The 26,627-nt window shown below is 37.6% G+C and overlaps 1 protein-coding gene across 3 annotated transcripts in view; it reads left to right on the top strand.

The window, feature by feature from the left end:
- The window catches only part of LOC132398430 (glucoside xylosyltransferase 1-like), a 54,279-nt gene extending 28,006 nt beyond the window's left edge, over positions 1-26,273 (top strand). For all 3 annotated transcript variants that reach the window (XM_059977849.1, XM_059977850.1, XM_059977847.1), the window contains 6 exons: positions 2,551-2,746; positions 3,393-3,524; positions 6,885-7,136; positions 14,423-14,546; positions 14,835-15,007; positions 25,101-26,273. In XM_059977849.1, coding sequence (XP_059833832.1) covers positions 2,551-2,746; positions 3,393-3,524; positions 6,885-7,136; positions 14,423-14,546; positions 14,835-15,007; positions 25,101-25,262 — 1,039 coding nt within the window. In that variant the 3' untranslated portion in view covers positions 25,263-26,273. The remainder of the gene's footprint in view (positions 1-2,550; positions 2,747-3,392; positions 3,525-6,884; positions 7,137-14,422; positions 14,547-14,834; positions 15,008-25,100) is intronic.
- The last annotated feature ends 354 nt before the right edge of the window (positions 26,274-26,627 follow it).

Here is a 26,627-nt window from a genome sequence, read left to right as displayed (position 1 = left end):
TGGTTTATTAATCCACTGAACTATCCATTGGAAGTACTCGTCAGGTTCTTGATTCAGTGGTGAAAGTGTGCCTGTTAGAAAGTATTTGCATCTCCATTTGAAATTGATCCAGATGATGGTATAGATATGATGGGGGAAAAATATCTTTTACTCTTGTGGTATTTATTCAGGTGGGTGAGGCTGCTACAGCATGGAAATAAAAGACTGGTTTTAGTTCTTCAATGACTTAATGGAGAGCCAAGATACCAGATTATGAAGTGCTAAATTTAATATCTAGCTCATTGTTTATGAAACTGATTTCCATTAGTGTGGTAGACAGTATGTTGCCAAATACAACTAATAGCCAAGGTTTGTGACCAATGTTTAACAAATCTTTTCTTTTTCTCCCTGTATGAATCTTGGGTAGATTAGCAATGGCCATATTGGCCATCACAGTCAGCACCATCAAAACTGCAAATAATCTTTAAAAAATAATTTTTAAGAATTATTTTCTCTCCAAATAAGATAAATTTATTAATTACCAAGAGGATGTTTGTATATCAGTCATTCCCCACTGGGTAGGGTTAGCTCAAATTCTGTTTCTTGTAGAATATTGTTGCCAGAGTGAGTGAGTTACTGATTTCAAAATTTGCAATAAAACGATACCACTTAGCCTTTAAGAATATGGTCAATTTTAGATCAGTGTTTACTTGTCTGTATATAGTTTGAAGCGGGAGCAGTTACAATGTTGATCAAACTGATATGTACTGTATTTTTTAATACAATATCTTCCTTCTTGACATTTGTGACTTTTGATTTATTATACACCTCCTTCCTTCTAATAGTTCTTCAAGCAGGTACATCTTTCTTATTTAATTGCTACTTGTCCAATGCTGCTAGAAAATTGCCTGCTGAGCTTTTTTTTCACACTCCTACACTGTCAACTGCTAGCATTTTTTTCAATGATCTGTCCTTGGCCCTCTCCTATTTCTCAAACAAATACTGACCCTTGGTGACATTTATCTGAAAGCACATTTCCACATTTCAGCATCCGGTTTTCCATTGCCCCTTTACTGATTTCCAGTCATAGTCATTGGATTTTTCACTTCACCCCATCCCCATCTGTGCAAAAATTTAATACGAAATTGCAATCCGACAAATACTAAAGAAATTTAGTAGAAATTTCTGCCTCATGTTCCTATCACAGACACTGCTTGGAATCCATTGACTCCATTTCACTCAATTTTAAGCTGATGGGTCAAATTTTGCATGACAACACTAAGTTTGTTCTGGTGTTAAGTAAATGCATGTTAACTTTTTTTCTTGAAGCGCCTTTGAATTGGGCGTCATTAGCGCCTCACTAACAGCCACTGGATTCCGCGGTGAGATCTAAGGTCGATATGACTTTGGTCTCACCAAACCCATGAGGTTGGGATGTCTCGCCTACGTGAACCCCAATCTCTGTGAATATTGTGTAATTTACAGCCCCATGCAATCACCCTTCAGCAGGGAATAACAGACTATACACTGCATACAATTATAAAGAAAATATATTTATGAATGTTAATTTAACTAAGCAGTTATTAGAAAAAAAACAAAAGGGCCCATCATAATTAAACAGTCAAATGTGCACAGATTGGAGCTCAATCTTCCAAAAGCCATTGGGTCTAATGTACACATAGCGCTAACTCCTATTCACTGATCCCCAGAAGAACTCCCTCACTTGGGTTCCATCAGATACTGCATCCTGCCAGATCGAGCTGCTTCTCTCTCCATTTCCCACTGAAAAAGACCTTGACCCACCTCAGTGTCCATCACAAAACCTCTCCCTCAACATTCTCCAGAACCTTCTCCCAGTTCCACCCTCCTGATTGGATGATACAACATTCCTAAACATCTCCTATCTTTAACGGTAACCCAAACACTATCAACAGAACACACAGCTTCTACAGAAAACCATTACATGAAAGACCCTACAACATTAGCAGTAAAATCTTTACCAGGTGTTACATTCTGGAAATTTGTTAAAATTAATGATTAATAGTACTGCTAAAACAATGCACCCTTAAATCTAATTTGGAGTCGAGATTGAACAAGACATTGAGATTTGCAGCTCATTTGATATGAAGTGTAAAGAGAGGCGGAACATGTACACTGATATTATAGCACCAGAGCCTTGAGTTCAATCCTGAGCTTGGTCTTGTCTTTGTGAAATTTCCTCAAGGATCTACAGTTATGATTTAATTTTAAAGCGTATTGAGGGTGTTTTTCTCACCTTTACCATTTGACCAATAATATTATGGTCCTCCTGAAATCTGTCTGAATTTTTATTAATAAAATTGGATGGATTCTACAGTAGATTGGACAGCCAATGCAGCATTTTCTTGCCCAATGGGAAAACATTTTTTAAATGAGATTTGGAAGCATATTTCTCATCATTGTATAAGGAAATCACACTTTTTATCAGTAGATACATTAGTCATGGATTTAAAATTATTTTGACTTTTGGTTGGAAAACACTAACTCATGTCCAAAATACATTTTAACATTTTAGTGTAATTAATTTTACAGATATGAAATAGGAAGATTGAAGTCTACAGGCTCATCAGAAAATTCTTCAGAGAGGATGCATCTGGCAGTGGTAGCTTGTGGCGAGAGACTGGAAGAAACACTAACTATGCTAAAATCTGCTGTTATATTTAGTCAAAAACCACTTTATTTCCACATATTTGCGGAGGATGAACTCCATGATAAATTCAATAGCTCAGTAAGTACCTGCTTTGATATTTACACCATTTCTATACAAGTGCATCAAAATCAGTAAGTGATATGGAATTATGAATTTTGCATGGTATTTTTTAAAAATCTAATAAATTTACCTTATTTCTTGTTTAAAATGCCAGTGCATTTTGTGCGCTGGCAGTCCCTATGTATGGAGAAGAGGGTATTTTGCTCTAAGAAGAAAAAGATAAACTGCATCATTTGATCATTTGTGCATGCATCTAGAACTGAGAATTAAAAAAAATGTTATTATTTTACTTTTATTTTTTTGCATAAATTTTGTGAGAGTGATTTTTATTCCCTATCTCAAATTTCTGGGTGGTGATTTGCGATTATTTTTTTTTCATTACCCAATTAGTCATAATGTAGGGGTTGACAGTATTTAGACTTACTTTTGGCACTTTCTTTATGCTTGAAGTTGACAATGGCTCTGGTATCTTTTGTAAGTACTGGAATGAAAAAAAAATTAGATTTTATCTTGTACCCTATTAATATGAAAAAGGTCATGAAATTGGCTGGAGAAATTGTCCCAGTGCATTGTGGTCCCAATTATGCCATTTTCGTTGTACCATTTGTCAGCAGAAGACAACTTGTAGAAAGTCCTTTTGATAATCTTTCTGTTTTACATGCAGCTGGAAAACTGGAAGAAGGAATTTCATCAGAAGTTCACTCACACGATCTATCCAATTACATTTCCAGCTGATACTGCAGCAATATGGAAGAAACTCTTCAAACCTTGTGCTTCACAGCGACTCTTCTTACCCGTAAGAAATATTTAAGAGGAATATGGGAGTGAGTGTTGGTTAGGGTTAGCTTCAGAGGGATCTGCAGACAGCAGTCTACAGAGAACTTTTTGACTTAAAGATCAGATTGTGGGGGGAGAGAATGTAGGTAGAGCAGTTCTCTAATTATGAAATGCAGATTATTCAGTGTTGTTTGGATCAGCTACAGCCCAAGCATTCAAATCTCCACTTTACTGAGAGGAGATCAAAAGCAGAGGCAGAGTACCCATAGGGAGGGCTTTTTTTTTCACACTTTGCTATGTCTCAATCTAAAAGTCCTCCATAAAACCGCAGAAACTGAATCACTTTCCATATCTTGAAAGCAGCAGTTCAAGAAAGGCTGACATCGATGATGAAATCCACTATCACCTTCATTGTGCCAGCACAGACTTTGTCCGTCTCAGGAATCATGTATTTGATGGTCAAAGCCCCAAACCCAGCACAGAGTTCATGGCTTAATGGGTATCAATGATCTCTGACTTCCTTTGTGATCTGAGACAATGGCTGCTAATGAGAGGTAGAATAAGCAAACTAAAGTTCTTGTTTAGGTCAACATTTCCTGCAATAAGACTATATTCCTATTCCTTCAGTTCCAGTGGGCTGGTCACCTTATTTCCATGCCCAACACTTGACTCCTGAAACAATCATGTTTCCTTGAATTCCTTCATGGTCAGAGGTTTTCAGGTGAATAGTGAGAATGGAAAAAAATAAATATGAAATTCTGCAGATGCTGGAAATCTTGAGCGCACACACACATTGCTGGAGGAACTCAGTAAGTCAGGCAGCATCTATGGAGTGGGGTAAACAGTTGATGTTTTAGATTCAAGAATTATCTCAAAACATTCTTGGAAGATTTGTAAGGTCCTTATTGACGTATATTCATGATCTGTGACTGCTCAAATGGACTAAGAGCATTGAGGATGTAATTGACAACTTTGAATCACTTTGCTAGGATACACAGAAGCTGAGTATAAATGACAGAAGTTGTGCGCTATTTTTGGAATTATTTACCCAAATCAAATGCAACCAGTGTCTGAGTCTTCAAGTTTCCCGTTGGTCTTGTCATCCATCTTAAGCCCACAGCAAATGACTCCCCCCCCCCCCCCCCCCCCCATGCCCCCGAGAGACTGTCCCAAAAGAGATGGTTGTCCATTTTGAACATTTGTTTTATTTTGTGATCAATCACAGCAGTTCTGTAATTCAAAATGACTTGCCTCTCTATTTAATAATTTTAAAAAATTTCCCTTTTATAGTGATATTGGGACCAAAATACCTTGTAGCGTTGTATTTTAGAAATTCAATCTAGTATATAATGCAGGAAACCCATCAATCAATTTGCTCCTGTTGCTCCCAGACCACAAATCTGATCATGAGAAGATCCTTTTTTTTTTGTTGGGAATAATATTGATTGGGACTCCAGATAATCCTCTGTCATTAAAATAATGCCATGTAATTTTTTTATCCACCTCCAGGCAGCATAATTGTCACTTTTCCTTTTTGGAAGATGGCATGTAGCAGTTCCAACAATATGGCAATGCCTTATTTGAGTTTCATCCTAGATTTTTGAGGTTTAGAATCACGTTTATTATCACTGTCGTGTTGTAAAATTTGTTGTCTTGCGGCAGCAGTATAGTGCAAGACATAAAAATTGCCATAAATTTCAAAAATAAATTAGTGCAAAAGGTTGAGTAAGGACATAATGTTCATGGACTGTACAGAAGTCTACAGTGGTGGAGCAGAAGCTGTTCCTAAAGCACTGAGTGTGGGCCTTCAGGCTCCCCGATGGAAGTAATGTGAAGAGGGCATGTCTCAGATGTCGAGGGTCTTTAATGATAATGCTGTCTTCTTGAGACATGACCTCTTCAAGATGTCCTCAGTGGCAGAGAGGATTATGCCTGTGTTGTAACTACCTGCATCTTCAATCCTCGCAGCTTCTTCCAGTTCTGAGCATTACCAGGCAGAGATGCAGCTCGTCAGAATGCTCTCCATGCATCTATAGAAATTTTCAAAAGTCTTTGGTTACGTACCTTTTACATACCTTTTGTTCTTGTTTTATTACATACTTTTTACCTCCACAAATTCCTAATCAAATAGAGCTGATGGTGTGCTGCCTTCATGATTGTATCACTGTGTTGAGCTTTAGAGATGAAAGTTGGAACCTCAACTTTCTATCTTTGAGACAAGTTCGTGGCCACATTTCCAACTTGCAAATTGTTTGGCTTACGAACAGTTCTTAGGAACAGAACTCTTTCATGATATAGGGAAGACTTGTAAACACTCAAATCTTTGATGTAATTGCATTTGTAATCCCAAATGTTCCTAGCCCCTGTAAGTGTTTTTAGTATTTTATGATTACATTGAAATTGTGAGTTGTAGAATTGGCAAGCAGAGTCAGAATTTTTTAAATGAATTGTCCATTACACAGACTGGTTGATGATTGTCATTTATACTGAGATGTATTGAAAAGTTTCTGTTTAGCTAGCACACAAAAACACTTTGTTTCACACCAGTAGTTGTGAAGCTTGGTGCATAGGAAGGAGGAGGATGGAGCAGCACCACATAAAATATGTTAGTTCTAAATATTTTTGCATTTTTTCTAAATAGGAGTGTTGGTTTAACCTAAGTAGTGGCTAGATGTGTGAAAGGTTGAGTTTGCCCTATAGTCAAGATTTGATTAATTTCTGAGCTAGACTAATAAGTGGCAGACAATTAGATGTACATTGCTTATGAATGCAAGGGCATTAACATGTAAAAGAAGGTTCAAAGGTACACTTAATGTCAGAGAAATGTAAACAATATACATCCTGAAATTCCTTTTCTTTGCAACCATCCAAAAAAAACAAGAGTACCCCAATGAATGAATGATAGTTAAATGTTAGAACCCCCAAACTCCCCCCAGCTCCCCCTTCCCACGTGTAAGCAGCAGCAAAGCAACGATCTCCCCCAACCCACCAGCAAAAAAAAAGCATCGGCACTCAAGCATGCAGCAAAGCATCAGTAAAGACACAGACTTGCAGAATCCCAAAGACTACTCGTTCACTTGGTAATTCGACATACCACAGGCTCTCTTTCTCCCTAATAAGGGGAAAAGAGGTGTCTCCATTTCTAAACAAAAGAATTCCAGTTATTTATGAAAAATTGCTTGGGATATAATTTATTTAAAAATGTAATATTTTGCTTTTTACTTGTAACACTAGGATCTGGAAAGCTGACTCCACAGCGTGGTCTATAGAAATATCTTGAGCATTGTTTTTCCTGTATAGATCCACACTGTGCTGATTCAACAACATCCATCTTACCTGCTTAATGGTTCTTTCTGATGTGTTCTTGTTTTTTTTAAAGTTGATCCTGAAGGATGTAGATTCCTTGCTCTATGTAGATACTGATGTCCTTTTTCTGCGTCCTATGGATGACATATGGGCATTTTTTGAAGATTTCAATCAAACTCAGATTGCTGCAATGGCACCAGAACATGAGGAACCACGAATTGGCTGGTACAACCGTTTTGCCAGGCATCCATATTATGGAAAAACTGGAATCAACTCTGGAGTAATGATGATGAATATGACCCGAATTCGAAAAAAATATTTTAAAGTAAGTGCATCTAGAATCATTGTGTAAAATGATTGCATCTTGTACTTGATCTGTCTTTATGCTTTAACGGATATGGGAAGCAAATGAATGCAATTTGATATCTTCTGAGTTAATTCTGGTGCAGCCGGAGATCTGTTAAACTACTGCTAATCCATTGTCGTTTATTGCTTAATAATTGTAGTATTGAGTTGGTTATTATGAATGAATTGAAAAAATATATTGTGTAAGGCTTAAGTGTAACTGAATGAAAATGACACAAATATAAAAATCAATTGTCAGAACCTATATATGATTTTTGTGAACCTAATTGCTGGCTCCATTATACTATAAGAATCATTATTTTGAAATATCTTTTTAATATTTTTTACAATTGTGATTTTCGTGTGGTTGTAGGAAGAGTGCAGAATATATCTGACAGTGGAATTATCATGGCTAAAGCCATTCCTATTTTCTCCCAATATTCACATTCTGCCACTTTCCCACAGCAATCACTGAATAGTGCTCAAGATATGTAAACCTGAATTATATTGTCAATGCCCTTGATTATTTTTCCTGATCCTTTCAACTCAGGTTGCTGATATCACTATAATTATTCAAGAGCAGACCTTTTAAAATAATAGTTGATGATAGCATCAGAGTATGGTCAAATTAGAGAATCGTGCCACAGAAGAAATTTTCTCAGTTAATGAGAACATGAGACCATTACACATAGGAGCAGAATTAGGACATGTGATCCATTGAGTCTGTTCTGCTGTTCAATTGTGGCTGATTTATTTTCTTTCTCAACCCTATTCTTTTGCCTTCTCCTCTTAACCGTTGAAGTTCTTACTAAACAGAACGTATAAACCTCTGCTTTAAATATACTCAATGACTTGGCCTTCGCAGCTTTCTGTGGCAGTGACTTGCACAGGCTCACCACCCCCGGATAAAGAAATTCCTCCTCATCTCCGTTCTATAGGGACGTCCTTCTTTTCTGAAAGTATGCCCTTTGGTTCAAGAATCCTCCGCTATTGGAAACATCCTCTCCATATACACTGTTTCCAGACAGGATACTTGGTAGGTTTCAATAACCCCCCTCGTTCTTCTAAACTTTAGTGAGTTTAGGCCTAGAACAGTCATTTGTAAACCTTCTCTGGATCCTAACCAAGGCCTGCACAACCTTTCTTAGATACGGGGCTCTAAAGCTACTCGCAATAAAGAGGTAGTGTTCATGGTTCAATGTCCATTTAGGAATCGGATGGCAGGGGGGAAGAAACTGATCCTGAATCGCTGAGCATGTGACTTCAGGCTTCTGATCTCCTTCCTTACGGTAACAGTGAGAAGAGGGCATGTCCTGGGTGATGGGGGTCCTTAATGATGAACACCAAGGCACCACTCCTTGAAAATGTCTTGGATCCTATGGAGGCTGGTACCCAACTTTCTGTAGATTCTTTTGATCCTGTGCAGTTGCCTCACCTGCCCATACCATACAGTGATACAGCCTGTCAGAATGCTCTCTACATCTGTAGAAGTTTTCGAGTGTTTTAGGTGACAACCTAAATCTGATCCACTTCTGATCCCTCTGAGGATTGGTTTGAGTTTCCTCATCCTACCCTGAAGTCCACAATGCCTGCACAATCTCTTCAGCAATGTTTTTCAGAACGCTGGAATGTAGTCCATCTGGTCCAGATGATTTATCTACCTTCAGATCTTTCATCCTTCTCCTTAGTAATAGCAACAACGCTCACTTCTGCCACCTGACATTCAGATTTCTAACATACTGCTAATGTCTTCCATGGTGAAAACTGATACAAAATAATTAAGTTCATCTGTCATCTTTTTGTCGTACATTATTTCTACAGTGTCTTTTTCCAGCAATCGGATATCTACTCTTGTCTCTCTTATTTTATAAATTTCAAAAAAACTTTTGGTATTCTCTTTTAATTTATTGGTTAGCCTTCCTTCATATTTCATCTTTTCTCTCCTTATGGCTTTTTTGGTTGCCTTCTGTTGGTTTTAGAAGCTTCTCAATCCTCAGACTTAACATTAATATTTGCTAATTGTACACCCTCTCTATTGCTTTTATGCTGCCTTTGACTCCCTTGAAAGGCACGGTTGGTCCACCCTCAAAAACAGTTACTTACTCCAAGCAGTAAGGTTGATCAACACCTCCACCCATGAACTAACCCATCCACTACTACTTTACCATTTCTTGTCAATCACTTTATGTACAGACACACCTGTGCCTACCATCATTTTCCCTACACACAGTCAATCTATGTACTATATATTAGTCATCTTTTGCATTTATATTTATTGTTTTTTATTATTGTTTATCTTAATGTGTTTTTATATGCTGCATCAGATAATTATTTTGTTCTCCTGTACATTTGTGTACTGAAAATGACAAATAATGTTGAATCTTGAATTTAGTGATATAGCATGGTAACAGGATCTTCTGGACAACAGCCTGTGCAATCCACTTAATACACATGTGATCAATTAACCTATCAACCCATGCATAGGCCTTTGGAATTTAGGAGGAAACTGGAGCACCTGGTGGAGAACCACAGGGAGAACTTACAGACTCCTTAAGACAGCAGTGAAACTGAACTTGTGTTGCTGGTGCTGTAATAGTGTTAGCTAACCCAACACTAGTGTGAATTACTCCCGGAAACTACAGCCAGTGCTGCTCTATCATCATCCCTGTTAGGGTTTAGCTTCCATTTAGCTTTGGCCAGCTCCCCTGTCATGACTACGTAGTTACCTTTACTCTACTGTGTTACCAGTGCATCTGATTTTAGCTTCTCCTTCTCAAGCTGCAGGGTGAATAATATCATAGTATGATCATTGCCTCCTAAGGGTTTCTTTACCTTGAGCTCTGTAACCAAACCTAGTTTATTGCACAACACCAAATCTAGAATTACCTATATTCTAGTGGGCTCGACCACAAGCTGTTTTTAAAAAAGGCATCTTATAGGCTTAATAGCAGGAATCTAAAATCTTGGAATACATTCTGTGGGACTGAATATTAGTAAGTGCTTTGACCAGAGGATGGCGATATTGGGCTGTCATCTTAAAGTGTTTGCTTTTGAATAACATGGGGGGAAAAAACGAATCAGAAACTCCCAGTTTCATATTGGTTTGTTTTCCAATGAAAATATTTTCAAATGAGATAAAATGATTGCTTTTTATGGGGAAAAACTACCTACAGCACTGAAAGAGGCATTTATTGTTGAGTTAGATTTTTACTCTGCACAATGCAGACTTTGGCCTGCTATCCAAAATTAGGAGTTCATTTATCACTTAGTAATGAAATCTGTATTGAGTATTGGGATTCTTTTAATGGATATTTTTTGCATGCCCATGAATTTATCAAATTAATTGCAATAACATGCACTTTTTATTTACAAAATATTATACATCAAAAACAATCATAGTTGTCAGTTTTATCTGTATTTTTGTTTGCAAAGTGGATTTGGCATTTAGTTTGGTAATTTTAGATGCCCCCTTGAATGGAATAATCAGCAAAACTGAACAGTTAGTTATTCTAAAGAATTGCATGGTGAATTTGTCATGTTTTATATTCCTTTCAATATCAAAGCTTAGACTCGATCAATTCCACCTGCTGTTGGAATTGGAGAAGTATCTAAACCCAGGGCTTTTGAGTGACATGAACCAGTTTGAAGTGTAACCGTAAAAATAACTATTGTCCCTGATTTGTTAAATGCAATTGTAACTTCACAACAGTATAACATTTTTTCTTTTATAGTGATTGCAACATTACAGACTAAGGATAGAAATTCTGTTTTTTAGAAATATATTGAAGTGAGGTAGACCATATGGTTAGTTTAAGCATGTTCTGACATTCAGTAAGATCATGCCTGATCCTGTGTCTTCTGTATTCTGCCCAATTTCCATAGTTTTGACTTTAACATTATTAATAGATTGTGCTTTTAGTACTATAGCAATGATGGGTCTCCAAGTATGGGATTCATAGCTGTTTAAATGAATGAAGTCCTCTCTGGACTATAGTCTAGCCTAGGTCCCATATTTTCTAGACAGAGGAAGCCATTGATTGACAGTTCTCTCGATCCCCTTTTCAGAAACCCAAGTTTTGGTAAAATTGCCTCTCGTATTTGAAACTGTTAAGAGTTCCATCTTACTCGGTCTCTCGTCATTAGGTCAACCACTTCTCTTCAGGAATTAATCAAGTGAATATTTGTTCCACTGTATCAAAAACAATTGTATTACAGAAACCAGAATTGCATTTACTCTGGGCTCTAAGTATCCGTTTTGTCGCTCTCTTAATATTAATATCAATCTTTAGTTTCTCAAAGCCTTCCTTTGACTGAACAGTGCAGCACTTCAATTGGAAATTATTTTTGTTACTTACTATGAACTTGAAGTAATAGTCTAAAACAGTTGGCTGTATTTGTGACTGCACTTAATATGACGCCCGTGCAGCTCCTGTTATGAGAAATCAAGAGGGCATTTCTTGCATCTTGTGAAATATAAAAGACACATTTAAAATCTATTACAGTAATCAGTTTTGGTGTTTAACATTTGTTTCTGTACCACTGTTATGATATGTAGGATAGAGGACTGCATGACATAATAAGAGGAGGCAGATTTAAATCTATGTGGCTCGTGTTCAGAAACTGCCTACTTGAATGTTTCCTCTGTCTACCAATTTTTAAAAATTCTTTGAATTTTAAACTGTTTTTTACCTAATTGGTCAGCAGCCTAAAATTGCCCAATTAAATACCAAAAGGCAATTTTATTCACAAATGAATAGCTCGTATGTTTGTGTATGCCATAGTAGATGCTTATCTAACTGGTACGAGGAAATGAAAAAATAGAGCGTGTAATTGTTTTATTTACACAGCATCCTAGATTGATGGTGTTCTGTATGAGCAATAAAATCACAAAAGAAGCTAAAGGACGCTTTTCTCTAGAAAAGATAGGGTGAGATGTGACATGATTGGGGTCCCTGAGGAAATGAATGCCCGATAATCACAAGGGAATTAGGGAGATGCTTAGTAATCGAGAGCAGAAATTATGTAAGTTGTGATGGCAATTCAAAAAAACAGAAATTGTACAATTGGAATAAATTGGGTTAACGCACATGCAGAAGGGGGAAAAATAGGATATGGTACAGAATAGTGGAAGGGAGTTTCTCTTTGTAAATTTATCCATGAGTGGAATTGCTTTAGGGATTCTTTTCTCTTTGTAGATCTATCCTTGAGTGGAATTGCATGAGTGGAACTGTCCGAAACAAAGAATTTAGCAAATTTATTCTGACAGTTTCAGGTCTGAAACATGCCCATTTGTGGTTGTCTTTGATGTTCACAAGCTAGTATAAATTGGGTGTAAAATGTGCTGCAAGCATTTGGACCAATGTATGGTGTGTTTGATGATGAAAAGCTGCATTTCTTCCCCATCAAAATAATCAAGGTTTAATATCAAGTCAGCACAGAATCTCCAGTAGAAATTTTCTTGCTGTGTTATGAAATAGATAACTGTTAATTGGTGCTAAGAGCTTGATTATTGAATGGTTTAGTTGTGTGTTTAACATGGGCATTTTCAAGTTCAAGTTTAATTGTCATTCAACCATACATGATTACTCATGAATACAGCCTGTACTCATGAATGTGCCAAGGTGCAAAACACAGTACCAACAGTCATACACAGCACAAGGCACATATAGCACGTAGAAGATAGCAAGCACATATAAGATAACAGTAAAATACAGTCACACAGAAAAATCTTGAGTCCCTTTTGCAGTAGTCTGCAGTCAAACACAATCCACCTTGTCTTCTACCAAATGAACACTGGGGAGGCAGCACCAACCTCAGCATAAACACCGTGCCACGCTACCATTGACACTCCAGTGGTACGCCCAACACCAGTTCCTCTCCCTAGGCGGCTGCAAACAGGTGACACCACGGTTTGAGTCCTAGTCCTCAATATGACTCCTCCAACCGTTTGCCGATAAACCAATTAATTAGACTTGCAGCCTTCCACACTACCAACGTCCAACACAGTCTCACGATCACAAGAAATGCAATTAAGATGATCACTTGCTATTGGACTATGCACCAACACCTCGTTTTTGCAGGTAGCATCATGGTCTGCAGCAAGTCCAGCTCCTTCAGCTTCTCTGCCCGCAAGAAACTCTCAACCTGCAGTACCTTAATTGCCCAGCAGGGCCTTTCAATCAAAAAATACATTTAAAAAAGACAATACAGGTAGGCCCCGAGTTTCCATGGTCCCAACTTACAAACAACTTGTACTTATGAATGGAGGAACGAGAACGCCATCCACCATTTCAAGTCGGATCATGATGCTGTCCGCCATTTTAAGTCGTTGCCGTTGACATTGTGTTGAGTGTGTAACATTGTATTTGGCTTAAATTTTTCTTAGCAAAATTTACCCTGACCTCGCCCCCACCTTTCCAGTCGGCTGGTGGTGCAGTGAGATCAGCGACATACTCGAGAATGGAGGTTCCCAAGTTCTATCCAGTGACAGACCACTTCCGAGCACACTCTCCATCCGTGCCGGGTTGATGTCAAGCTCGCAACTCGACCTTGTAAAAAAAAACACCGCCACCTCCAGTTTAAATTTCCACGCGGAATATTGTGGAGGATCAAATACCCAGCACAACCCCCAGTTGTCCCATTAAACCAATCTCAGTGTGGTGGTCCTTAGGACCTGGTGGAGCTCGGGACCCGCCGCCCACAGTGTTTCTGTTTCGTTGATGGGAAGCGATCATGATTGAAAATAAAGTGGAAGTAATAGAGTTTGGAAATTGGAAAAGCGTTAGGCTACAGTCAGTCAACGATTGGAACGATTTTAAAGGATAAAGTGAGAATAATGGAGCATGTGAAAGGTCCTGCCCCAATGAAAACTACAATTATTACTAAGCAACGCAGTGGTTTAATTATTGGAATACATATGTTTCTTAAGTGTTTTATATGCATAGAAAGGTAAAATATATACTATATAATAAGTCAACGTTTGACTAACTGACGCTAAATAATACCGGATGTACTTGTTCCGACTTACGTACAAATCTGAATTAAAGATGGACTCGGGAATGGAACTCGTTCGTAACCCGGGAATAACTGTAACACCTTTGGTTGACCCTGTAGAAGCCACTGTGTCTGAGCGCACTGTCATCTTACCAAAAGTTAAGCACTTACCTCTGAAATAATTTCTTTGAAAGCATATCCACTTGTCTGTTACTTTCAGTTGTTTATCCAGGGAAACAGTTTAGATTAGTTTTTTTTCTTTCTTTTGTGTAGAATGATATGACAACTGTACGACTCAAATGGGAAGATTTGCTTCTACCTCTTTTCAAGAAGTACAAGCTCAATATTACTTGGGGAGACCAAGATTTACTCAATATTATTTTCTATTATAACCCAGGTAAGTATAATGTTTCCCTTTCTTGGTTGCAGCCTTCTTCATTAATACTTTAAATAACTTGTTGGAAATGCAGTTTAATTTGAGAATTGTCAATGTCATTTTAATTTCAAAAGGTGTAGCCTGTTGAATGATACAATATCTACTGTAAGAATGTTTCTATTTTTGATGTGTAGTGAAAAAATATTTTGGAATATTGTATTTTTTAAAATCTGATTTATTTTAAAAATAGTAATGACCAGTGTGGAGAATCATTTACATTGTGTTAATTTAGTGTTTATCATATTGCAGAAAGCCTCTTTATTTTTCCATGTCAATGGAATTATCGTCCAGACCACTGCATGTATGGCAGCAACTGCAAAGCAGCAGAGGATGAAGGAATCTTTGTTCTTCATGGAAATCGAGGAGTCTACCATGATGAAAAGCAGCCAGCTTTCAGGGCTGTGTACAGAGCAATAAAAAATGTAAGTATTGTATCCTAGAGATGTAGTCTCAAATAATTAAAGCTCTTTATTCACTCTGTTTGAAATTATCCATTAATGTACCATAAATGTAATATTTTAATGCAGTTGCAAAGAAGCATTCTTATGAAAATTATGCATTGCAACTGCCTCTGGGTCTGGTGCTGCTCTGTGAATACATTTTTCACTTGTACAATGTTATTTACTTGGCTCCAGTTACATATTTTAAGTCTGGGAATTTCAAGCAATGGTTTCCAGTATTGAAATATGATGTAGCAGTAGTTATTTTTCTCTAAAAATCAATAGTAATGGTCCTTGTAATTAGTCCAATGCACATGGGGACATTTTTTCTTTTTCATTCTGTAGCAAAGTTACATCAATTAAAGCCAGCACTCTGGCAGGTAATAAGCTCTTGTGTATATAAAAACCCTCCCATTCATGTGTGCTGCAGTTGTGAGTTCCTAATGTACTCATTAACGTTGTATAAATAAATACACCATACATTCCTTTCACTAGTTCTATACACCATCTATTAACATTTCAAAACACTAGAATACTAATTAAAACTTGTTTAATTTTAAATGGAATGCTGCAAGTACCAGAGTTGGTGTATATTATTTAATATCTATCAATAGCTAAAATGAAGTGGTCTAATGATATACCTAAGTTGCTAATGATGAAGCATGATAATTGTGAGAAGGGTACAGAGGCTGCAAAGGGTTTGGGTTAGTTAACTGAGCAGAAAGATTGGTGTTGTATGTGGATAAGTGTAAACACTGCCTTTGATGGGATGAAATAGCAATTATTAAATATTTAAATTTGCAGGGTTCTGTGTACATGAATTACAGATGGTTAACATATAGTAAGTAATAAGAAGAGAAAATAGTGTATTTGCCTTTATTTCAAAGAAAAGAACTAAAAGACTACGTATGTTTGCTGCAATTTTGCAAGGCTTTCTTGAGATGTACCTTGAGTACCATATGCACCTTTAGTCTTTCTTGACAAATGAAGATATTCTGGCCTTGAAGATTAAATCCTATGCACATCACAGTGTATTTGTTCTACTTTATTCTGAAAATTGTGAGATATGGTCAAGCTCATAGATGCATGCCATACATATTTTCTGAAGTGGTTGTGATTTCTTAAATGCAAAAGCTTGCTTAAACATTTTGATATCCATTATCTTTCAGACAGTAAAATAAAAATGACCAAAAATTAAGTTAAATTTTATACCATAAAATGCAAATCAAACAGTTGCCTTTTCACTGATGACAATTACCACAATAGAAATTAAGGTGTATCCAGTTTAGGAGTTGAGACTGTATTGATTACAGCGGAAGTGCTATAAAACTTTGATTGCAGTCTGTGTCCTGTGAGTATCATAAAGCTGTATATATAAAGTGCTTTTATCATGCAATTTCCTTGATGGTCTTATTTTGTATTCTGTGTACGTTAGCATTAAGGTCAATCTACTGGAAACATTAAAACATTATTTTTTTTTGAAGTGCACAGATATATGAGAAGAGAGATTGCACTAATAATCTGGAGTGGATTTATTGGCTAAGGTGTATGTAACAAATATAACTGATTCTTCTTGCTCATGATTGCTATTTCATTAAGGCAGGAACATTACAGCACGCAGAAGGCAATGAATTCTTCTGCTGCCAGAATGTAGATTGTGTCCATTTAAGACTATAAGGACTAATTGAGATCATTCAAAGATTAATTGTTATTTAGACTAGCATCATTAGCTCTGGCTTCATTGGTGGCAAGGTCAATTGAGCGTCTATAGTATTTTTTGTATTGCTACAAAAATTCTCATTAAATTCCATAATGATATGTTAAGTGATCAGAAGTTTTTCATGTTTTTGGAATTTATGCAAGTGACATACTTCCTTTTGGTCTACAGTTCTAAAGGACATATTAACCTATATAAAATTAAGCTGTAGACTTTAATTAAAAACACAATTCATTCATTTTGAATGTACTAATAGTCTGAAAACTAATATGCAATGTAACTTGAATACCATTGCTTCTTTATGCGTGTCACAGACTGTTATATAATGTCTGTGATATAATCTTCCAGCCACCATACCAAAGGTACTAATAACAGCTTTATTCCCCTTGGAATAATATAGTTCTGATTGGCAAAGATGCAAATCTGTCAGGCAGGATAAAATTTATTTTATAGTGCCATGCATCCAAAAGTGGTAACAAAGATCACATGCCTATGGTAGCAGAATTTTCCATTGTGTCAGATGGGAAGCTGCCAGGTTGCTCAGAGGGTAATGTAAACTCCAAGATCACAATAACAGGAAGCAGTTTTCCCTTTGTTCATTCTTGATTTCTGGGCATCCCAAGCAAAGCCAGCATTTATTGCTCATTCTTTATTGCTAATAAACTGAGTGGCTAGTTGGGCTCTTTCAAAGGGCTCAACTTAATCAATCACATCAGCAGGTCTGAGGCTGCACTCAGGACAAACCAGGCAAATTTCTTCCACTTAAGGACACCAAATACATCTTTATGGCAATATTATAGTTTTGTGGTTACCATTACCAGTGTCTAATCTGTTTTACTTCCTTATAATTAACTGAATGTAACTTCCACATCTGCCTTGATCAGGTATGCTTTTGTATCTATTATTAGTGCAGACATCCTAGATTGCCAGTCTTGTAAGTTGACCACTACTGTCATCTTAACGTATACAGAAATCTCAGTTTTAAATTTTGATATCTTGATTTTTTTTGTTTAAAATATTCTGCTGTCAACTTAATCAATTCTATGACCTGCTTCAAACCAAATTAGTCAGTAGAAATCCTACTCTTAGTTCAATTCTTAGCTTGGAGAATTGCTGTGCCTTCACCATCTTGCTGGTAAATTTTTTTTCAGATATTTTCAGGGAATTCTGAACCTATATCAACCTCCACATTAAATATACCCAATGAATTCCACAGATTTACCATCCTGTGACAAAATAAATCATCGTCATCTCTGTTCTAAAGGGGTGTTTTTCTATTCTAGGGCTGTGTCCTATTCTGAACTCCCCTACTATTGGAAACATCTTCACATTCCCTCTTATCTGGGCCTTTCAATGTTCAGTAGGTTTCTTTAAGATCCTCCCTCATTCTTCTCAAATCCAGCGAGTACAGACTGGGAGCCATCAAATGATTCTCGTACATTAACATTTCATTCCCAAGATAATTCTCGTAAACCTTCTCTGAACCCTTTCCAATGCCAGCCCATTCTTTCTAAGATATCTAGTCAAGAAGAAAAGAAAAGCTTACAAAAGGTTCAGAGAGCTAGGTAATGTTGGGGATCTGGAAGATTATAAGGCTACCAAGAAGGAGCTGAAAAAGAAAATTAAGAGAGCCAGAAGGGGCCATGAGAAGGCCTTGGCGGGCAGGATTAAGGAAAACCCCAAGGGATTCTACAAGTATGTGAAGAGCAAGTGGATAAGACGTGAAAGAATAGGACCTATCAATTGTGACAGTGGGGAAGTGTGTATGGAACTGGATGAAATAGCAGAGGTACTTAATGAATACTTAAGTATTCGCTATGGCAAAGGATCTTGGTGATTGTAGTGCTGACTTGCAGCAGACTGAAAAGCTTGAGCATGTAGATATTAAGAAAGAGGATGTGCTGGAGCTTTTGGAAAGCTTTTGGATAAGTCACCGGGACCGAATGAGATGTACCCCAGGCTACTGTGGGAGGCGAGGGAGGAGATTACTGAGCCTCTGGCGACGATCTTTGCATCATCAATGGGGGTGGGAGAGGTTCCAGAGGATTGGAGGGTTGCAGATGTTGTTCTTTTATTCAAGGAAAGGAATAGCGACAGCCCAGGAAATTATATACCAGTGAGTCTTACTTCAGTGGTTGGTGAGTTGATGGAGAAGATCCTGAGAGGCAGGATTTATGAACATTTGGAGAGGCATAATATGATTAGGAATAGTTAGCATGGTTTTGTCAAGGGCAGGTCATGCCTTTTGAGCCTGATTGATTTTTTTGAGGATGTGACTAAACACATTGATGAAGGAAGAGCTGTAGATGTAGTGTATCTGAATCTCAGCAAGGCATTTGATAAAGTACCCCATGCAAGGCTTATTGAGAAAATAAGGAGGCATGGGATCCAAGGGGACATTGCTTTGTGGATCCAGAACTGGCTTGCCCACAGAAGGCAAAGAATGGTTGTAGACGGATCATATTCTGCATGGAGGTCAGTGACCAGTGGTATGTCTCAGGGATCTGTTCTGGGGCCCTTGCTCATCATTATTTTTATAAATGATCTAGATGAGGAAGTGGAGGTTTGGGTTAGTAAGTTTGCTGATGACACGAAGGTTGGATGTGTTGTGGATAGTGTGGAGGGCTGTCAGAGGTTACAGCGGGATATCGATAGATGCAAAGCTGGGCTGAGAAGTGGCAGATGGAATTCAACCTAGGTAAGTGTGAGGTGGTTCATTTTGGTAGGTCAAATATGATGGCAGAATATAGTATTAATCCACTCTTGGCAGTGTGGAGGATCAGAGGGATCTTGGGGTCTGAGTCCATAGGATGCTCAAAGCAGCTGCGCAGGTTGACACTGTGGTTAAGAAGCCATACGGTGTATTGGCCTTCATTAATCGTGGAATTGAATTTGGGAGCCGAAAGGTAGTGTTGCAGCTATATATAGGACCCTGGTCAGACCCCACTTGGAGTACTGTGCTCAGTTCTGGTTGCCTCACTGAAGGAAGGATGTGGAAGCCATAGAAAGGGTGCAGAGGAGATATACAAGGATGCTGCCTGGATTGGGGTGCATGTCTTATGAGAATAGGTTGAATGAACTCGACCTTTTCTCCTTGAAGTGACGGAGGATGAGAGGTGACCTGATAGAGATGTATAAGATGATAAGAGGCATTGATCGTGTGGATAGTCAGAGGCTTTTTCCCAGGGCTGAAATGGTTGCCACCAGAGGACACAGGTTTAAGGTGCTGGGGAGTAGGTACAGAGGAGATGTCAGGGGTAAGTTTATTTTACTCAGAGTGGTGAGTGTGTGGAATGGCTGCCAGCAACAGTGATGGAGACGGATGTGATAGGATCTTTTAAGAGACTTCTAGATGGGTACATGGAGCTTAGAAAAATAGTGCGCTATGGAGAAGTCTAGTAATTTCTAAGATGGGGACATGTTTGGCACAACTTTGTGGGCTGAAGGGCTTGTATTGTGCTGTAGGTTTTCCATGTTTCTATATGGGGCCCAGAACTGCTCACAATGCTCCAAGTATGGTCTTATTCCCACTGCTGTCTTTAAGGACTTTGTACATTCTCCCTGTGACTGGATGGGTCTTCTTCTGGTGCTGTAGTTTCTTCCCACATTCCAAAGACGTACTGTTATGAGAATGCTATATTGGCCCTGGAAAACGTGGCAACATCTGTGGGCTGCCCAGCTCAGTCCTGACGCAAACAACTCATTCATTGTATGCTTTGATGTACATGTGACAAATAAAGGTAGTCTTTTCTCTTTAAATCTTTAACTAATCAGATATTCATTTCAGAAGGCAAACACCTTCCACTTCTTTGTATCAGGATACTGGACAATTTCCTTCCTGCCCAACCTCAAAATCACTGTCCTTCATAGTGTGAGATTTATTCAGGAATCACTCAAGTTCATGTGCATGTGGTTATCTCATCCAAGAGTAAAATCTGGAAGAGGTCAGGTTAATTCAATGAATCTCACAGCAAATGATGCTTGTAATAAAATTTTAATTGCATTTAATGTCAGCAAGATATCTGCTCAGGCTGGTCCAGGCACCCAAGCATGTCTCTTTGATAGGCACATGTAATGGAAAGATATAGAAGTAAGGAAGGCAGGAAAGTGAACAGAAATGAAGGATGAGAAAGAGGTAAATAGAGGAATGTGTACACATGCAGTTCCCTATTTTCCCTGAGCTTACGGTTACAATTTTTAGTGGTGATGTGCATAGCATTTCCAGCTGCATCCTCAATGTGTATATGCTATAAATTTGTTGTCACAAGCTTCAGCTTTAAACGACTCAAATTGCCATATATTCAGCTGGAAGTTGGGTAAGGAGGCTTAAAGATGAAGCCCAGAAAAGGATTTGGAAAATAGAAAACAAATGATGAATCCAAAGGGTGACAACTTGCTGGTAATTCAAAGCGTATAATTTGTTTTCAGTACATCCAAGGCTGTTTCAGGCCAACTCTTGAATTCACATGTAAAACCAAATGTTACAGGGATTATTCAGCAGGTGAAGCAGCATCTTTCAAAAAGTATGGTTAACATTCATATTGATGACATTCCATTTCAATTGGGACAAGTTAGAAGTAAAACAAGCTTTAAGGTGGGGAGAAAACAGGAGAACGAAAGGGAAAGTCTGTGTCAGAGAGATGCAGCAGAAATGAAATTCTAAAAAGTGATAGCAGAGCTGAGTGAAGAAGAGCAGGAAGGAGTATATAAATAAGAGATGTTAACTAAATTTGTGACATTGTCAACAAAAATAAGAAGAGGTAATTAATGGATGCTGGAAATAAAGTAGCAAGGCTAGAACTGCAAATGGTCTAAAATTGCTTAGTTCAGTATTAAGTCCAGATGCTGCACAGTGCCTCATCAAAAGAAGCAGTTTTATTAGACTTTGTTGGAACTAGTTTCAGAGGCTAAATGCTGACAGAATTTCAAGAGTAAAAGCAGCTTGGAGAACAGTGTGATATACAACTGGAAACTCAAGGTCAGGTTTGTGGGTGTTCTGCAGAGCAGTAGTCAGATTTGTCAGGAATGCTCTTGTCAATGAACCAACCCTTCAAGTTTGGCAGATAACAAAGACTAAAGGCCACCAAAGCTTCTGGCCTTGGTGGCATACATGCTGAAGGCTTTAAAGTTGGAGGAGAAATTGTCCACAAGTAGTTTCTCAACCTAGTTACATACAAGCATTTTTCCAAATATTAATGTCAGAGAAGCTGATCAAAAGTTCTCTATTTTCTCTGCCACCTTTCCAGATACTAGAGAATTATGCAAAATGTCCACCTCCTTAACCACTTCCTTCACAGTTTAGGATGGGTATCATCAGGTCTAGGGGTTCTATCGGCTACTGTACCTGTTAAGTCTTTTATTCCCTAATGCTAATTTCTTTTATCTCATTTATCCATTCTCCTGTATTTTCCACGACTTTTTAAAGTGTCTCTGAGTCTTTGGTGAAGATTGATACAAAATACAGTATTTGTTTTATTTTTCTGACTCATTTTCCTTTTGTTCCCCAATATAATTATCCTTGTCACAATCAATAAGGAACTGCAGCTAATTATTTACATTTTGATACCTGCAGAAGCTTTATGTTCTGTTTTGTATTCTACATTTTCATTCTTTAGCCATTTCTTGACCCTCTGAATTCTGAGACTTTTACAGCTGTCAGGTTTACTGTTTTTATTGACAACATTGCAAACCTTTTTCTTTGATCTAGTATTAATTGATGGCCATAGCTAGATCTCTTCCTGTTTTCCCCTAAGTAGGTTATATTATTTATTTGCTAATGTATTGAAACGTAGTATACTGTCATACCTTTTTTTTAAAATGTGGATCCCCATCCTACCCTGTTACTCCCTGAAGGCCACTTTAATTACCAGATCAATTAATCCTTTCATTACACAACACTGAATCTAAAATAGTCTGTTCCCTGTTTGATTTCTCACATACTTTTAATGTATACTTTTACATTGTTATACATTCATTCTCCACAATATTGCTGCTAACTAAATTTGACCAACTTATGCAGATTAAAGATTCCAATGATCCTGTATTAACTTTGTTGTATGCTTTACTAATTTTCTGATATTTATGCTTTTCTGGTTGGAGGCCTACATACAAGTCTCACCAATGGATCTGCCCATTGTTTCTTAGCTCCACTGAAACTGGTGCAGTGCACCAAAAGGTCACAATTTGTGCATCTGCTTTTTTTAAAATCACCTCTGGCTGCACATGCCTTCAACAGAATCTTCTTTGTCTCATTTGTGTCCTTCCCTGTTTTTCATAGCTCAATAGTTCAACTAACTTATAAGTTTGCATGTATTTTATTTACTTGGTCCTACAGTTGGGATTGTATAATGTGGTAGGAAGGGCCTGAGCAAATCATTCGACCCTTAATGAAATGATAAACAAAAATACTGTTGGACTTGATTATTTCACAGTACATCCTATCCTCGTTATATGCGGGGGATAAGTTCCTTGTAGTCAACGCATAGTATAAAATGCATAATGTGAATAATTATTTAAATGGAGAAAATAGGGATGCGTTCTAGAGGGCTTCCTAAATATGTTTTATCTGTAATTTATTCACATTTTCATACCAATACGACACAAAAGCAGTACCACAAGGCAACATTCGTATTACATTTCATCGAGTTAAGGTAATATTCAGGGTAATAAATCATAGAAGGTTAACATATTAGGGTGTACAGTACTCACCAACAGTGGCAGGTGTGTTTGCTCTGGGAGATGGGTGGTTGTTGTGGTGTCAGGAAGCTTTACATGGATGAGGTGGGTGTTGTGGGTCGTCAGGATCATCAAGCACAGCAAGGGGTGAAGGAAGATTCACAGAACTCCCGGCAGCAGGAGATGGCACCAGTTTGAAGTAAGTGGTGAGGGTTGTTTGCTTGGCAGCATTTTGTTTTTCAGCATAAATTTGCTTGTAGTGAAGAAGGGTTGATTACACTACATGCTGCAATCGCAAAGCAAACAGCATTATGAAGGACCCCATGCACCCCTCATACAATCTCTTCTCCCTCCTGCCGTCTGGGAAAAGGCTCCGAAGCATTCGGGCTCTCACAATCAGACTATGTAGCAGTTTCTTCCCCCAAGCTATCAGACTCCTCAATACCCAGAGCCTGGACTGACATCTTGCCCTATTGTCCTGTTTATTATTTATTGTAATGCCTGCACTGTTTTTGTGCACTTTATGCAGTCCTGTGTAGGTCTGTAGTCTAGTGTAGCTTTCTCTTTTTTTTTAACGTAGTTCAGTCTAGTTTTTGTACTGTGTCATGTAACACCATGGTCCTGAAAAACGTTGTCTCATTTTTACTATGTACTGTACCAGCAATTATGGTCAAAATGACAATAAAAGTGACTTGATTTGACTTGACTGCAGAGAATGACTGAAACGCTGACTCTGTTCTAAAATTGGCTCCATGTCCATCGCCATTTGCGCCAAGTGTTCCGACTTCCACATTCCTTCACTGTCGGTAAACTCCCGGGATTTTCAAAATCGCCTGTTGCTTGCAGCATCTGAGAGATAGTTTGTCGTAAAAAAAAACACCTTGGATGTAGGTCACACCTTGGTTGAGCGGTTGAATCAGTGATGTTGTGTTAGGTGGCAGGAAATGCACTGTTATGTTAAGATGAACGCTGTCCAAATGTTTAGGATTGTCAAGCAACAAAAGAACTTTAAAGGCAAGATTCTGTTCTTGGCAGTAGCATCCCAGAACTGTGTTACCTTCACCTCATGCCACCCCTTTTTTTTTCAAGGGGTAAAGCGGTTCTCTGCCTTTTGGCTGAAAGCCCAGGAATTGACATCGGACGCTTAGGAGGCATAGTTAAATATTTCAAGCAGAAAATCACTGCACCGTAGGTAAAAACTCAAAAGTTTAAAGTGCAAGATCGCACATCCACACCTTGCCAAAAACCAATGCGAGACTGGCAGGAGTGAGATTGTGAGGCGCACACATCTGGTTTGGGAAAGCGGTGCTTCTCATCCCAACAGTGAGACTGTGAGGCATGCGCATGTGATTTGATTCGGTGGGAAAGCAGTGCTCCTCGCATAACTGAGTTCTGGACGCATATAAGGAGACGTTGGTAGGAATAGTTCACTCGCATAACTGAATTCGCATTGTCTGAAGACGCATATAACAAGGATAGGGTGTACCTAAATTGGGTAATAATATACAGACTGTTTTGGTGTTATCCTTTCACTAATCTCTATAACAGTCATACGTTGAATTCCCAAAAACCTGAGAAAATTTGCATGCATTCATCATTTGATACTTAATTGCTTTCCTTTGACTTAAAATTCATTTGCTACTGTAATGTAACTCATTGTTTTCTAACTTGCAATCTCTACAGTACCCTTTTGGAGAAGATCCCATCCATTCACTGCTATATCCACTTGAAAAAGAACTGCAGAAAACTATGAATACATATTGTGGAAAAATTCATCATGTCTTCACACAAAGACTGCAGAAGAGCATAAGAACTTTACAGGGAAAAATTTCGAGAGGGAGGTGATTTTGTAAAATCACTATTTTGAATGTATTTTTGCCTTGAACATTTTGCTTGACTTTTTCTCATGGTCTAAATAAGGGATGTTTTTAAACATGAGGAGGCAAATTGAAATGACGTTACTGACACCAATCACTCTATCAGCATAGGTATTTTCATTGAAACCTGGAAGATAATTTTTGTAAATGCACCTATTATGTCCAATGAAGCACTGATTTTACCTTTTTTTAAAAAAAAGTTGAAGACAATGTTTACAGAGGGAAGTGTTATTCTGTCATATGAAGGTATATTAGGATTGACAATCTGTTTAATGTGTTTCTTATGAAATTATGGTAATTAAGCTGAAGTTGTGTGGTGCAACATTAACCAGGAGTATTGTACGTTCATGACAATCATGTCTTGTATAGCACTGCAAAAGGTGCTCTTGCTCTAGAATCCGTTGGAATGTCTGCCTCTTATAATAGTGTGAGGACATGTTAGCAAATTAATTATTTTTCCGTTATTGATGAATAAAACAAACAACTAAAAGTAGTTTACTTGAGCCATTTACAAATATTTCATCAATAAAGACATTCATGCTAGAAAAGATACCAAATTGGTACCCCTTATGAATGATTTAGAAAATGAATGATTTTGTTTGTGCACTCTAGCTTCTTTGAGTTTAAATGCAGAATGTTAATGTAGCAAATTTAAATTTGCACCCTAAAATATGTAGATGCGATGCCCAGTACTTTTATTTAATCATTTCAACATGTTATTGGAATTTGTCCTATTGCTGATATTGCAGGAAAACTCTTAAGTCCTGTAATTAAAGATAACAAATATTAGCTAGTTTGGACTGAAATCTTTTCGCTCATCACTTGGCAGTCAAATTACATTGAGCAGAGTAAAATATTTACTGCCTGCTGGAATGGTTTATTTTGCAACTTCTGAGAAATGGAATACTATGTAAACATACCAGACCACTGTATGAAATTGACATAGATGTAATTTAGAGATAAATTAATGAGAACTGAGTGCCATTATTTCATGAGTTTTTTTTTGCTAACTGTTTATTATTTTAGTACTTTCAGTTTGAAATCCCTGGTGGAATATAGTAATCACAATCAAGTACAAAACATTTTATACAAGTTTGGAATTATCTACATCTATAGATTTCTTAAAAATGACGGAGTTAAAATATTGTTACAGTAATTGTGAAAATGCAATGTGTATTTTTCATGAAATAAAACAATGTTAAATCTGTTCATGAAACAATGTACCATGAACCATAGTGCTCTGTGATCATCCAATTAAGTTGTAAGCACTAGAGCTAGAATATAAGAAATTGGTTTGAAGATTTGAGATTAATCCTGGAGCAAATGTCCATAA

Source organism: Hypanus sabinus, chromosome 8 (genome assembly GCF_030144855.1).
Source record: "Hypanus sabinus isolate sHypSab1 chromosome 8, sHypSab1.hap1, whole genome shotgun sequence".
Taxonomy (NCBI): domain Eukaryota; kingdom Metazoa; phylum Chordata; class Chondrichthyes; order Myliobatiformes; family Dasyatidae; genus Hypanus; species Hypanus sabinus.
Note: the sequence above shows the minus strand (reverse complement) of the source record. Positions and strands in the feature narration are given on the sequence as shown.